At 48.9% G+C, this 16,321-nt stretch overlaps 2 protein-coding genes across 5 annotated transcripts in view; one reads left to right on the forward strand and one right to left on the reverse strand.

Moving 5' to 3' along the window:
• The window catches only part of DHX32 (DEAH-box helicase 32 (putative)), a 68,335-nt gene extending 62,153 nt beyond the window's left edge, over positions 1-6,182 (reverse strand). Inside the window, exon 1 of the mRNA XM_073685046.1 lies at positions 6,036-6,182. The gene's annotated coding sequence lies outside the window, so the exon portion shown is untranslated. The remainder of the gene's footprint in view (positions 1-6,035) is intronic.
• Positions 5,849-16,321, forward strand: part of FANK1 (fibronectin type III and ankyrin repeat domains 1) — a 113,788-nt gene continuing 103,315 nt past the window's right edge. Inside the window, exon 1 of one of the 4 annotated variants that reach the window (XM_073685051.1) lies at positions 5,849-5,976. In XM_073685051.1, the coding sequence (XP_073541152.1) occupies positions 5,964-5,976 (13 nt within the window). In that variant the 5' untranslated portion in view covers positions 5,849-5,963. Of the gene's footprint in view, positions 5,986-16,321 lie in introns of all 4 variants that reach the window. The other 3 variants (XM_073685050.1, XM_073685053.1, XM_073685052.1) reach the window with 3 other exon arrangements.

A 16,321-nucleotide genomic window follows, 5' to 3' on the forward strand; every position in this document is an offset into this window, starting at 1 on the left:
GGGGGCACAGTGGATGTTCAGTAACGGGGTATTTACAGGTTTAGGTTTTTGTTGTTTTACATATGATCTATTGTTAGGATAGGTTATCAATCTCAGATCAGTGAGGGTCCGATTACTGGCACCACCACCGATCTGCTGATTGAAGGGATGTAGTGCCTTACTTTGGATAGTGGCCGTGAGTGGTACTGCAAGCTCTCTCCCATTTAAAGGGGGTAATCCATTCCCACTCACTTGGGTATCATCAAATCTAGGCAACAAGCCACTTAGCCCAATGATTGGCTGCATCGCCATTGACAATGTCACCTCTGCAGCCTGTACATAATAGTCAGAGCAACGTCGTGAAGTAGCGATGGACCCCCTGGAGGGTGAACTACAGCTCAGCTGGTTTTTCTTTGCCTCCCTAAGCCTTTGGAGCAATAATTGTATAAAAAGGGACAATCCCTTTAAATTTAATGAAAGATCACCTGCAGTACTGATCATGGCCACTACACAATGCACGGCGCTGTGTCACTTTCGATGTACCGTGCTCCTGTCAATCTGTGGGGGGTGACAAACCAATATAATACTAATAAGCTATCCCAAGGACAAAAATATTAAAGCTCCTGAAAACCCTTATGCCCTGTTCAGATCGTACTTTTATCCCTCTGGTTGACACACAGCTGACAGTGGCCATTGAAGTACCTACCCCGCTGTTCTATATGATTATACATTCAGAGAAATGTCGCCAATGGGTTCCTATTGTCAAAAAACATATATACTACAGTGTATAGCGGTTTATTATACTATTTAAAGGGGATGTCCGGGACTTTAACATTGATGGTTTATCCTTAGGATAGGTCATCGATCTCTGATCGGTGGGAGTGTGACACCCTGCACCCCCGCCTATCAGCTGTTCCTGGTGTCGGTGGCGAATGAAACGGCTCCATCGACAGTATCGTGGCCGTGGACATGTACTGCACATCCGCCCCCTAGCTTTACCAGGAATACATGCTAATGCCCCTTTCACAGGGCCGGCTCCAGGTTTTTCTGGGCCCCGGGCGAAAGAGTCTCAGTGGCCCCTTTAACACATACCAGGATTCATGATGCACAGAATTTTATATATATATATATATATAGTACAATGCAAATATTTCACTTCTTACATTACATGACTGATATCTATTGTAAATTCCACAATAGCTCAGAAACCGGCGAATCGCTCCATACAGAATACTGGCCCCCATAAAATGCTCCATACGGAATACTGGCCCCCATATAACGCTCCATACAGAATACTGGCCCCCATAAAATGCTCCATACAGAATACTGGCCCCCATATAACGCTCCATACGGAATACTGGCCCCCATATAACGCTCCATATGGAATACTGGCCCCCATATAACGCTTCGTACAGGATACTGGTCCCCATATAATGCTCCATGCAGGCTGTGCCCCCCACATAATGCCCTATGCAGGTACAGGACGATGTGCTACCGAGAAGGTTGTTTTTTTTTTTACCCCAGCATAAAAATCATCTCACCTGATGAGCGAACATTTTGCCATCCGCTTTAGGCTACGTTCCCACATAGCATTTCCATTGTGGACCCCCTGCACGATATCCAGAGTGGTACTAAAGCCCCCGCCGCCTGCATCCGCAGGATAAATATGTTGCAGATCTTAACCTCATAATTCTTGTCAATTTCCACAGCACATGCACGAGATTTCTTAACATCTCATGCACTTTGCTGGCACTGTAAACTGCAGCGGATTAGTCTGAAGATGGGTTAACATTATTATTATTTTTTTTTTTAAATATCAGTTTTGCTACAATTACAAAACATGGTGGCGAAAAAGAAAAAGCAACTGCAGTTGTCTGATACATGTAGCAATGAAACTGGTTCATATTGTCAGCAGGGCGGTAGTGTCAGTGTGCAGGGTGTGTGCATGCAGAACGCCCGGAGATCTGGTGACAGCATGAGCACCATAAACTACAATGCAGTTTTTTTAAAGTTAAAGGGGTTGTCCACTACTTTGAGATTCATGACTTATCCTTAGGGGCAACATGCATAAGACATTGCGGTCGGCCAAACGATGGTTCTGCTGGCAGCCATCGCTCCCAATTCCTCCATACACAGGAGCCCCTGAGAGAGAGAGAGGCTGCCAGACTCCTCTAGTGGCGGTGTATCTAGACAAGAACAAAGGGGGTGGGTGGGGAAGTCAGGGAGACCCCATACATACTAGATTGTTGGCTGAGTCCAAAAATACTGGCGGGTTGTATGACGTTAGTCTAATGTGTATGGGGGGGGGGGGTCTTTAGAATAGGTCATCAATATCAGATCAGTGGGGGTCCAACACCAAACACCCCCACGGATCAGCTGTTTTCAGGTCCGGCTGCAAGTGAACAGAGAATGGAGCCGCAGCAGTGCCGCCCTGTATGCGGTGCGGTGCCATGCCGCCAGGTATGTGGTGCTGTATGTGGTGTGGCTCTGTATGCAGTGCGGCTCTATATGCAGTGCGGTCGTGCCAGGTATGTGGTGCTATGCCGCCCTGTATGCAGTGCGGTGCCGCCAGGTATGTGGTGCTGTATGCGGTGCGGTGCCACCAGGTATGTGGTGCTGTATGCAGTGCGGTGCCGCCAGGTATGTGGTGCTGTATGCGATGCGGTGCCGCCAGGTATGTGGTGCTGTATGCGGTGCTGTATGCGGTGCGGTGCCGCCAGGTATGTGGTGCTGTATGCGGTGCGGTGCCGCCAGGTATGTGGTGCTGTATGCGGTGCGGTGCCGCCAGGTATGTGGTGCGGTGCCGCCAGGTATGTGGTGCTGTATGCGGTGCGGTGCCGCCAGGTATGTGGTGCTGTATGCGGTGCGGTGCCGCCAGGTATGTGGTGCTGTATGCGGTGCGGTGCCGCCAGGTATGTGGTGCTGTATGCGGTGCGGTGCCGCCAGGTATGTGGTGCTGTATGCGGTGCGGTGCCGCCAGGTATGTGGTGCTGTATGCAGTGCGGTGCCGCCAGGTATGTGGTGCTGTATGCAGTGCGGTGCCGCCAGGTATGTGGTGCTGTATGCAGTGCGGTGCCGCCAGGTATGTGGTGCTGTATGCAGTGCGGTGCCGCCAGGTATGTGGTGCTGTATGCAGTGCGGTGCCGCCAGGTATGTGGTGCTGTATGCAGTGCGGTGCCGCCAGGTATGTGGTGCTGTGTGCGATGCGGTGCCGCCAGGTATGTGGTGCTGTGTGCGATGCGGTGCCGCCAGGTATGTGGTGCTGTATGCGATGCGGTGCCGCCAGGTATGTGGTGCGGTGCCGCCAGGTATGTGGTGCTGTATGCGGTGCGGTGCCGCCAGGTATGTGGTGCTGTATGCGGTGCGGTGCCGCCAGGTATGTGGTGCTGTATGCGGTGCGGTGCCGCCAGGTATGTGGTGCTGTATGCGGTGCGGTGCCGCCAGGTATGTGGTGCTGTATGCGGTGCGGTGCCGCCAGGTATGTGGTGCTGTATGCGGTGCGGTGCCGCCAGGTATGTGGTGCTGTATGCGGTGCGGTGCCGCCAGGTATGTGGTGCTGTATGCGGTGCGGTGCCGCCAGGTATGTGGTGCTGTATGCGGTGCGGTGCGGTGCCGCCAGGTATGTGGTGCTGTATGCGGTGCGGTGCGGTGCCGCCAGGTATGTGGTGCTGTATGCGGTGCGGTGCGGTGCCGCCAGGTATGTGGTGCTGTATGCGGTGCGGTGCCGCCAGGTATGTGGTGCTGTATGCGGTGCGGTGCCGCCAGGTATGTGGTGCTGTATGCGGTGCGGTGCCGCCAGGTATGTGGTGCTGTATGCGGTGCGGTGCCGCCAGGTATGTGGTGCTGTATGCAGTGCGGTGCCGCCAGGTATGTGGTGCTGTATGCAGTGCGGTGCCGCCAGGTATGTGGTGCTGTATGCAGTGCGGTGCCGCCAGGTATGTGGTGCTGTATGCAGTGCGGTGCCGCCAGGTATGTGGTGCTGTATGCAGTGCGGTGCCGCCAGGTATGTGGTGCTGTATGCAGTGCGGTGCCGCCAGGTATGTGGTGCTGTATGCAGTGCGGTGCCGCCAGGTATGTGGTGCTGTATGCAGTGCGGTGCCGCCAGGTATGTGGTGCTGTATGCAGTGCGGTGCCGCCAGGTATGTGGTGCTGTATGCGATGCGGTGCCGCCAGGTAAGTGGTGCTGTATGCGATGCGGTGCCGCCAGGTATGTGGTGCTGTATGCGATGCGGTGCCGCCAGGTATGTGGTGCTGTATGCGGTGCGGTGCCGCCAGGTATGTGGTGCTGTATGCGGTGTGGTGCCGCCAGGTATGTGGTGCGGTGCCGCCAGGTATGTGGTGCTGTATGCGGTGCGGTGCCGCCAGGTATGTGGTGCTGTATGCGGTGCGGTGCCGCCAGGTATGTGGTGCTGTATGCGGTGCGGTGCCGCCAGGTATGTGGTGCTGTATGCGGTGCGGTGCCGCCAGGTATGTGGTGCTGTATGCGGTGCGGTGCCGCCAGGTATGTGGTGCTGTATGCGGTGCGGTGCCGCCAGGTATGTGGTGCTGTATGCAGTGCGGTGCCGCCAGGTATGTGGTGCTGTATGCAGTGCGGTGCCGCCAGGTATGTGGTGCTGTATGCAGTGCGGTGCCGCCAGGTATGTGGTGCTGTATGCAGTGCGGTGCCGCCAGGTATGTGGTGCTGTATGCAATGCGGTGCCGCCAGGTATGTGGTGCTGTATGCAATGCGGTGCCGCCAGGTATGTGGTGCTGTATGCAGTGCGGTGCCGCCAGGTATGTGGTGCTGTATGCAGTGCGGTGCCGCCAGGTATGTGGTGCTGTATGCAGTGCGGTGCCGCCAGGTATGTGGTGCTGTATGCAGTGCGGTGCGGCTCTGTATGCAGTGTGGTGGTGCCAGCTATGTAGTGCTGTGCCGCCCTGTATGCGGTCCAATGGCTGCTACCAATCAGCTTCATTCAACGCTTACATCTCACCACCGGACCTGATGACAGCTGAGCTGATCGGTGGCAGTGACGAACACTCCCCGATCGGAGACTGATGACCAATCCGAAGGATAACATCAATATCGAAGCAGTGGACAACTCCTTCAGACTAATCTATTAAAAATGTAATCCAATAATTAAAGGGGTTGTCTGCAAATTTGTGAATCTACCCATCGTGCGCACTGTGTATTGTGAGCGGACACATTCCGACTAGACTGTATCTGTCCTCACTCCATACATTTGCATTGAGCGAGGCCACATGTTTTTTTTTTTTTTTTTTCCAGTGGACCGACCCATGGGCTTTTATAAGTGATTTTCATCCATGACTTGAATCAAAAAACAGAAAAACTTTGTCTCTATAATTTTTTTTTGCAGACACACAATTTGCAAAAAAAACAAAACAAAACATCGATGTGAACAGCTGCACAGAATACGAGTACGTGCTCCTTCCGTGCAAGTGAAAAATGGACTTCCTATGGCCGGGTTTGGACAAGCGTGTGCAAAATCATCACTGGATTTATTTTTTTACACATGCATGACATCCAATGTTTACATCAATAATTGAATATTAATGGACAAATACAGTTTCCTACACTAATAATTGCACTAGATCTGTGAAAAAACACACTATCTGGATGGTAATCCATTTTTTGGGGCGAGTCTGATCCAAAGTACTGATCAAAGTGACGCATCTGAGAGATATAGATATTTTTTTTTAATACACCGGTCCATTGGTCTGTGTGCATGTGCACCACCACAATGACTCGCATTGGCCCCTGTACACACACATATAACTCCATGAAGGAGCCGGTCTGCACTGTCTGCCACGTGTAACCCTGCCATGACTGCCCAACGGTGGCTCGCGCATTGCGCCGCTTTTTGGGAGCCGCAGGCTTCCGTACTCCTCTCAGGGCCGCCCGCCGTTACTATGACTACGGTTTGGCCCACGTTACCTGCCAGAAGCAAAACACCGGGAGGAAGAGGAGCCGGGCAGAGAGCGGCATGGAGGCGGCGGGTGAGGAAGGTGCAGATAATACAGTGAAGGGTATAGGAGGAGGCTTGTGCGGTACATACATTACCGGGCAGGTAGAGGGTCGTGTCCGCTTGCACTGTCGCCGGTCTCCGCAGCTGGGGGAGGAGTGTCCGCGGCTGACGACTGCTGGGAGCCGCCGCCTCCTCTGCTTATAACAGGCAGAGACTTGTCCTGTACGGAAAACAACCCGGGGAAGGACCACAACTCTCAGCAGGCTCTGCTGCCTGCGCTCTCGGTGCATGCTGGGACATGTAGTTCTCCTGCAGCTGGGAACAGGTCGCAGACGTCTGAGCTGCAGACAGAAGGACAAAGAAGGATGTATTTTTTAGGGAAATGAGGGCGATTTTACAAGATCTCTGCTCGTTGTTAGTGAATGGAAACACTGCGGCCGGGAAGCTGCTCAGGGAGGGGGATCCTGGGGCTAAAGGGGTATTCCTATATGGCTGGGATAAACAGTGGGCTAAGCCAGGGAATCAGCACTGCAGTCTCTTGATTCTAGGGCTTTATGGGGGTCACAGAGGTTGGACCCCCAACCATTACTAAGTGGCAAAAGCTAGCACTATGCCATCAATTTATGCAAGGGCTATAGCCCTTAAAGGGTTAACCAGGCTTGGGACAAAAGTCACTCTGTGACTGCAGACATGCATGAGAAGTCACATGACCGCACATGTGCAATTTGTGTAGTTGCAGTCACAAGCCGACTAGACTTCTGTCTGAAAGAAGTGGGATCAGTCTATTTGGCTTGTGACCGCAACTATGCAAATCACTCCTATGTGGTCACCTGCTCACATCAGGAATATGGGGGAATCTTGACAGTGTGCACATCACACACTGTCACTATTTGGGGGTCTGCAGACACATAGAGGAGGCCTTTATTAATCCGGGAGGTCTAACTGCCAGGATCTTCACAATACTGAAGATGGTGAGGGAGGTGAGGAACAGGTACACTCTGTGTCCAAAGCTGTACAACTACAATGGTTGGTAGAAAAGACAAATGAATAAAAGGGAAGCTGTCAGCTCATTTTTGCTGACTGACAAGCGGCATGAATCTGCATCAAGCTTCAACACTGCGGACAGATGCGGCATGGCTTACGTGAGATGGGAACAAGGAGATGGGTCACCGGGCGGATGCCCACCGGCTATGCCCTGCCTGGGTGAGGTTGATTGACAGATCTCTCCATAAATAGAGTGAGACCTGTCAGTCAAGACAAGCGTGCCTGTAAAAGTCAGCGAGGAGTCACCCAGGTGACTAGTCTCCCTATTCCAAGCTTGTTTCGGAATGTGTCAGCAGAAAATTACCTATTGTTTAAATCAGGTTTTTATGTAAAATTTAGATATTTATTTATTTTGATAACTTCTTCTTCTCATCTTTCAAAATAAAGAAGATGGGCCGCACTCGAGGTATAGGAATGCAAAAAAGTGCAATAAGCATTAATTAGCCCATTGTACAGGGGCAACGTTTTGTCTCCACAGAGGTCTATAAAGCTGAAACATTGCTGATGTGCTATGGGCTAATTATTATTGCACTCTTTTGCATTCCTATTAGTGTTGAGCGAGTATGTTCTATTAACCGTTCTATTAACCCTTTCACCGAGTATGCTCGGGCCGAGCTCCGAGTATTTACAGCTGCTCCCGTGTGCATGATTTGTAACTGTTTGACAGTTTTATTACATGGGAGGAATGTTTATTTCTTACACATTCCTCACATGTAATAAAACTGTCAAACAGTTGCAAATCATGCACACGGGAGCGATTCAACCATATCACCGAGCAGTAGTGTTGAGCGATACCTTCCGATATCAGGAAATATCGTATCGGATTGGATCGGGCCGATACCCAAAAAGTATCGGATATCGCCGATTCCGATACCGGAAACCAATGCAAGTCAATGGGACACAAATATCGGAATGAAAATAAACCCTTTCTTTCCTTGTAGGTTAATTCTACATGAAGTAAAACAACTAAGAATAATGTAGAATTACATGAAAAGCCGGCAATTCATCAGCGGCATACACCGGTACCCGACAATTTACAACAGAAAGAATAGAGCTTCACACATAGATTAGATAGAAACATGTCAGTCACATATATATGAAGTACAGTGACAGTGTTGCTTACTGTACTTGTCATTTAGTGTAAAGGATTTATTTTAAAAAATATTAGTGTTTTCGTGCACCGTCTCTTTAAAAAAGCCGGCCGGCAATTCAGCATCTGTACCCGACAATTTATAACAGACAGAATAGAGCTTCACACATAGATTAGATAGATAGAAACATGTCAGTCACATATATATGAAGTACTGTGACAGTGTTGATTACTGTACTTGTCATTTAGTGTAAAGGATTTATTTAAAAAAATATTAGTGTTTTCATGCACCGTCTCTTTAAGAAAGCCGGCCGGCAATTCAGCATCTGTACCCGACAATTTATAACAGACAGAATAGAGCTTCACACATAGATTAGATAGATAGAAACATGTCAGTCACATATATAAGAAGTACAGTGACAGTGTTGGTTACTGTACTTGTCATTTAGTGTTAAAATAAAGGATTTATTTAAAAAAAAATTGGCGTGGGGTTCCCTGTAATTTTAGGCTCTAGCGGAGGTTAAGCAGACGGCTGGGGCAGATGTTTGAAGCCTGGGAAGGGGGTAAAACCCACGGAGCATCCCAGGCTACTAATATCAGCCCCCAGCTGAATACCTAGCCTTTACTAGCTATTAAAATGGGGGAACCCCCCCCAAAAAATAACGTGGGGTCCCCCCTAATTTAATAGCTAGCAAAGGCTAGGCAGACAGCTGGGGGCTGATTTTAATAGCCCAGGAAGGGTGCCATGAATATTGGCCCCCTCCCAGGCTAGAAACACCAGCCGTCAGCCGCCCCAGAAATGGCGCATCCATAGGATGCGCCAATTCTGGCACTTAGCCTCGCTCTTCCCACTGCCCTGTAGCGGTGGCAGTGGGGTAATAGGGCTGGGGTTGATGTCAGCTTATAATGCCAGCTGACATCAAGCCCAGGTTAGTAATGGAGAGGCGTCTATAAGACACCCCCATTACTAACCCCATAGTCAAAGTTACAAAAAAACACAAACACCCAGAATAAAGTCCTTTAATTGAAATAAAGACACAATTCTTTATTGTTCTAAATTAAACCATACTTACCATCACGCCCATTCCAGCTGAAGCCAACGATCTGCAATAAAAGAAAAATAATAAAGCAACATCATCCTTACCTTTCGATGGTTCCCAGGACAGCTCCAGCTCTGCTACATCGAGATGACAGGCTGGACCGCAGCAGAACGCTGCCATCCAGCCTGTCATCCCGCAGACACTGAGAAGCGCAGGCTTGCTTGCGCTCCTCAGTGTCTCTCTGTGACGTCATCCAGATGAGCCGAGTTCATGTCCAATGAACTCAGCTCACCTCATGCACGTCACTGACAGCGTGGGAAAATTCTCCTGCACTCAGCGCTTCAGCGTGAGAATTCTCCCACGCTGTCAGTGACATACATGAGGTGAGGTCATGTCCAATGAACTCAGCTCACCTCATGCACGTCACTGACAGCGTGGGAAAATTCTCACGCTGAAGTGCTGAGTGCAGGAGAATTTTCCCACGCTGTCAGTGACGTGCATGAGGTGAGCTGAGTTCATTGGACATGACCTCGGCTCATCTTTATGCCGTCACAGCCAGACACTGAGGAGTGGAAGCATGCCTGCGCTTCTCAGTGTCTGCGGGATGACAGGCTGGATGGCAGCGTTCTCCTGCGGTCCAGCCTGTCATCTCGATGTAGCAGAGCTGAAGCTGTCGTGGGAGCCATGGAAAGGTAAGGATGAGGTGGCTTTATTATTTTACTTTTATTGCAGAAGACATTGGCTTCAGCTGGAATGGGCGTGACGGTAAGTATGGTTTAATTTAGAACAATAAAGAATTGTGTGTTTATTTCAATTAAAGGACTTTTTTCTGGGTGTTGTGTTTTTTTAAATACTTTACTAGAAATTCATGGTGGTCATGTCTAATATTGGCGTGACCCCATGAATTTCGGGCTTAGGGCCAGCTGATAATGCCAAGCTGGCCTTAACCCCTTTATTACCCAGTGAGCCACCGCACCAGGGCCCTGGATGAGTTGGGTACAGCGCCAGAAGATGGCGCTTCTATGAACGCGCCATTTTCTGGGGCGGCTGCGGACTGCAATTTGCAGCGGGTGGGGCCCAGAAAGCTTGGGTCTCCCTGCGCTGCAGATTCCAGACCCCAGCTGCCTAGTTGTACCTGGCTGGGCACAAAAATAGGGCGAAGCCCCACGCATTTTTTTTTTTAATTCATGAACTTCATGGAATAATTAAGAAAAAAAGGGCTTCCCTATATTGTTGTGTCCAACCAGGTACAAATAGGCAGCTGGTGGTTGGGGGCAGCCCGTTCCTGCCTGCTGTACCTGACTGGACACAAATATAGTGCGAAGCCCCACGTCAATTTTTTTTTAAATCATTTCAGGAAATTCATGAAATAATTAAAAAAAATTGATGTGGGGCTTCACCCTATATTTGTGTCCAGTCAGGTACAGCAGGCAGGAACGGGCTGCCCCCAACCACCAGCTGCCTATTTGTACCTAGCCGGACACAACAATATAGGGAAGCCCTTTTTTTCTTAATTATTCCATGAAGTTCATGAATTAAAAAAAAAAATGCGTGGGGCTTCGCCCTATTTTTGTGTCCAGCCAGGTACAACTAGGCAGCTGGGGGCTGGAATCTGCAGCGCAGGGAGGCCCAAGCTTTCTGCCCCCCCGCTGAAAATTGCAGTCCGCAGCCGCCCCGGAAAATGGCGCGTTAATAGAAGCTGGATGCTGTACCTGGCTGGCATACAAAAATATGGTGAAGCCCACGTCAAAAGTTTTGGGAAAAATTAATTAAAAAATAAATAATAATTTAGGGACTGCATCTTTATTAACTCCTCAAATGTCATTTAGTGTTAAAATAAAGGATTTATTTAAAAAAAAAAATGGCGTGGGATCCCCCATAATTTTAGTCTCTAGCGGAGGTTAAGCAGACGGCTGGGGCAGATGTTTGAAGCCTGGGAAGGGGGTAAAACCCACGGAGCTTCCCAGGCTACTAATATCAGCCCCCAGCTGAATACCTAGCCTTTACTAGCTATTAAAATGGGGGACCCCCCCAAAAAAAATGACGTGGGGTCCCCCCTATTTTAATAGCTAGCAAAGGCTAGGCAGACAGCTGGGGGCTGATATTAATAGCCCAGGAAGGGTGCCATGAATAATGGCCCCCTCCCAGGCTAGAAACACCAGCCGTCAGCCGCCCCAGAAATGGCGCATCCATAGGATGCGCCAATTCTGGCACTTAGCCTCGCTCTTCCACGCTGCCCTGGTGCGGTGGCAGGGGGTAATAGTGGTGGGGTTCATGTCAGCGCCAGCTGCCATGAAGCCCAGGTTAGTAATGATGGCCGTCTATAAGACACCCCCATTACTAACCTACAAAGTGTTAAAAAGAAAAAACACACTACACCCAGAAAAAAATAATTTATTTGAAATAAACCACACCATTTTATTTAATTCTTAGTTTACTAAAAATAATAGTTACCTGTCCACGTTCCTGCGCTGATCTCCCATGCACAGCTGTCACATCTGGAGAAGGTGACAGTTGTGCATGGCTGCTGTAAGCTCACACTGCCGGGAACACGTCCGCTCCCGGCAGCGGGAGCCACTGACTGAGGTCACCGGAGTGCATTCAGTCAGCGCAGCTCCGGAGACCTCCTTTACGGCACTGCTGTACCGTGGGAATTTCTCACGATACAGCAGGGCCGTAAAGGAGCTAACCGGAGCAGCGCTGCCTGAACTCCGGTGAACCCTTACGGCCCCGTCATTCTAGCGGCGGCAGCGGTTCAGAGCGGTCACATTCTATGTGGCTGCTCTGAACTGGAGATCATCGTGGGACACTCGTGGACTACTCTGGAGGGGTAAGGATAAGGTTGTGGTTTATTATTTTATTACAGGAGATCGATGGCTTCGGGGAATTAGGTGTCTAGGTGAGTATAGGTGTAGTTTTTTATTTTTTACTTTATTTTAGGTGGCGATCGGCGGGGACAGGTAATGTATGAACTAATTTATTGTAGGCAACCACTGGCCACCAATGACATGTATTTAAAATTTATTGGGGACACAGTAGGGCAATTTATATAGCAGGATCAGGCTGATGGGAACTACTGCTCCCATCGAGCTGATCCTGCTGGCAGGAGTGGACGGGGGACAGACATAGGCCGATGGGAGTAGTAGTGTCACATCGGCCTATGTCTGCCTGCACGCACAGACACCGCGCACACCCGCACAGACACCCCGCACAGACACCCCGCACAGACACCCCGCACAGACACCCCGCACAGACACCCCGCACAGACACCCCGCACAGACACCCCGCACAGACACCCCGCACAGACACCCCGCACAGACACCCCGCACACACACCCCGCACACACACCCCGCACACACACCCATCATGACGGGTCTGGGAGGTGAGGCTGACCTGTGCGGCCGTGGGAAAGTTCATGTGAGTTCATGCAATGCAGTCAAGCATGAACTCACATGAACCCTCTGAGGGCAACGCGGCGACTTCAAATGAACAGCTGATCGGCATCAGCTGATACCTCAGCTGTTCATTTGAAATAACCGGCGGGAAAGCGCAGCACAGAACGGGAAAGCCGGCGGTGAAGTCTTTTCACTGCCGGCTTCCCCGCCCGGGTCCTTCGCTCCTTGGTGCTGCGCTCCCCGCCCGGTCCTAATTTACGATTGGGATGGGAGGTGGCGAGGGGAGCGGAGGATCGGGGTGGGAGGCTGCGGGGAAGCAGTATGGGGCTGTGTTATTGTTTAAAAGCCGGCGGCTTTTTACCGTGCGCCGGCTTTTTACCGCCCGCCGGCTTTTAAACAATCAGGAGAATTCTCCCCCGCTGGGATGGCATTCTGATGACAGGCTGGATCGCGCTGCCATCCAACTTGTCATCCTTCACAGACCCTGCAGAGCGCAGGCATTATGGGAACTTCCGATTCCGGTATTCGATATTGTAAAAGTATCGGAATTAAGTATCGGAATTCCGATACCGCGAATATCGGCCGATACCCGATATTACAGTATCGGAATGCTCAACACTACCGAGCAGCTGTAACTACTTGGAGCTCAGCTCGAGCATACTCTGACAGAACATACTCGATCAACCCTAATTCCTATACCTCCAGAGCTGCCTATCTTTTTTACTTTTGTATGGTTTGGTTGTTGGGTCGCAACCTGTAGGCTGACACCTCTTATCTATTATTGAGGCTCCTGCTGCTTTTTTTTCTTTTTTCATAGATCCTCTCGTCCTTCCCTCCCTCCCTTTCCTCCTCATCTCCTTCCTTCACCTCTGTCTCCCTCATCTCCTTCCTTCACCTCTGTCTCCCTCTCGCTCCATTTTTTTCCTTCCTTCCTCACTACCTACCTTCCTTTTTCTTCTCTCTCTCCTTCTCGCTCCCTTTTTCTTCCTTTTTTACCTTCCTCCCTCACTCCCTTCCTTCCATCTAACCTTCCTTCCTTCTTTTTTCCTCTCTCTCCCTTTTTTCCCTTCATTCCTCCTTCCCTTCCTTAATTTTTCCTCTCTCTCGCTCACTTTTTTCCTTCCTTTATTCTTTTCTCTCTCCGTCTGTTGCCAGATTGGTTGGGGGTGTCGGGTAGGAAACCTCCACCGATCTGATATTGATATTCTAACTTAAAACTAGCTCTTCAATACCTGTCGCCCAGACAACCCCTTTAAAGGTTGTTGCTACCTATACTGAGTGAGAGCAGCATGATGTAGGGACTGAGACCCTGATTCCAACAGGAGATTATTACAAGACAAGGTGTCTCATAAAGGGAGTCTATCAGTAGGATGAACCCTCCTAAGTCTATATGGGCATATGGGTCATAGACAGTTGAATAAAATGATATCTTGATATCTGTTATTTATTACAGGGAAATCCACGTTTTTCTTAATATGTAAATGAGCTGTTAAGATCTATGGGCTGGATATAGATCTCCCTGAGAATCTGCTTCCAGACCTTATTTTAAAATCTAGAGGGTGTGTAACCCCACCAGCTTTCTGCTTTCCTTTATGCAGCTTGTAGCTGCCATTAGGGTCTTTATTGCATTGCAAAGTATTAGGCTGCGTACCCACTATGCGTTTTTCAAGCGTTTTTGCCGTGGAATTTACGCAGCGAAAACTCTTAAACGCTTGGTAATACGTGCCTAATGGTCCCCAATGATAATCCTCATGTGCTGTGCACATGCTGCGGAAATTTCCGCTGTGGATTATCATTGCAGAAAATTCCGCAGCATGTCCATTATTTTTGCGGAAACGCGGTGTAATTGCCGCCATTGACTTGCATTGAATCAATGTAGTCATGCGGATATTAAGCGATTCAATGTGCGGATGGTACCCGGGTCTGGAGAAGAGGAGGCGGTCGCGTGACCTGTCACATGACTAAATGATGTCATAGAAGGTCCTTTTACACCACCGGGAGCCATCAGAAGGTGAGTATAATGTTTATTTTTTTATTTTTTACCATTTTTATTTTTTCTTTTATCTATTAACTTAGTCACAGTATATAAATCCACGCTGGTTGCATGGATTTATATAGTGTGACCAAGTTGTCAAGCACTTTTCCAAGTGATGCTAAAATCGCTTGGAAAGCGCTTGATAACCCACATGCGAAAATACATGCAAAAACGCTTGACAAACGCTTCTACCTGGCAGGAAAAACGCATGTACAATCCGCACGCGTTTTTCCTGCCAGGGAGATGTAGAAAAAATCAGCAGCATTTCTGCATTGTGGGCACATAGCCTTACTGGGTCTAATGTATAAACAGTATGGGAAAGTTGCAGTGAGCTCCCCCTAGTGGTTGCTGCAGGCAACCTAAAAGTTATCATTTGAATTTATGGTTATATAGAGGAATTAAAGCTCTGCATAAAATATGTATATAAAAAAATGAATGATGTAGTGGTTTAATAGCATGAATTCCATGAGATGGAATTGGGGGATCACTCTTCAGACGTGTGCCATTCATTCACACCTTATCCTGGTCACGGTGTCCTCTCAGCATTATAGACTGTAATCCTTACACATACATTATATCTCAGCTCTCCTCACTCCTCAGAAATTGTCTGCTGGGAGTTATTCTCTCTTATGATTCACTTGTTTGCAGCAAAATTGCTATTTCAGGTCGTGATAGTCCCCGGGGTCTATTAACTAAGTCATGATTTGCTGTGCCGCAGCTGCCTCAGGTTCATATGATATTACAGAAGGTGGATCTGTAGAAGAGGAAGGAGCCGGGAAATTATTACATTGTATCACTCGCTTCCTGCAGGTTTTTATCTGGCTGGGGATGAATTGCCAATAATTCCAAGATTGGAAAACATGAGTGGATTTCACATATAGCCCACCCCCTACTATAGGACTTCTCTTTTCTGATGCCAGAAATGCTCCTTGTTTGTGTCTTAAAGGGGAAAGTCCTATTCTCTTGCCCCCTTTTAGGGAATTCTGACCTTATCAATCAGAGCGGAGAGCAATGTGGGTCTCTTTCTGGATGACCAGCACGTCCATGCATTACACAGAAAACCCAATAATTATACAGAGAACTGTGCAATACCTCATTTACCCTCTAGTGGTGCTGTAGAAGAATTGATGCTGGGTTCTCTCAGAGATGACAGCTCTAAAGATTTCAGAATAGTTAATGCAGCTCACTAGTATAATTTAAGCTGTAACTCAGGATCAGTACAGAATCAGTAATGTATGTACACAGTGACTGCACCAGCAGAATAGTGAGTGCAGCTCTGGAGTATAATACAGGAGGTGACTCAGGGTCAGTACAGGATCAGTAATGTAATGTATGTACACAGTGACTGCACCAGTAGAATAGTGAGTGCAGCTCTGGAGTATAATACAGGATGTAACTCAGGATCAGTAATGTAATGTATGTACACAGTGACTGCACCAGCAGAGTAGTGAGTGCAGCTCTGGAGTATAATACAGGATGTAACTCAGGATCAGTACAGGATCAGTAATGTAATGTATGTACACAGCGACTGCACCAACAGAATAGTGACTGCACCAGCAGAATAGTTGATTGCAGCTCTGGGGTAGAATACAGGATGTAACTCAGGATCAGTAATGTAATGTATGTACACAGTGACTGCACCAGCAGAATAGTGAGTGCAGCTCTGGAGTATAATACAGGATGTAACTCAGGATCCGTACAGGATCAGTAATGTAATGTATGTACACAGTGACTGCACCAGCAGAATAGTGAGTGCAGCTCTGGCGTATAAT

The sequence above is a fragment of the Phyllobates terribilis genome, unplaced genomic scaffold (assembly GCF_046119375.1).
Source record: "Phyllobates terribilis strain yellow unplaced genomic scaffold, ASM4611937v1 Scaffold_5__5_contigs__length_657084704, whole genome shotgun sequence".
Lineage (NCBI taxonomy): Eukaryota > Metazoa > Chordata > Amphibia > Anura > Dendrobatidae > Phyllobates > Phyllobates terribilis.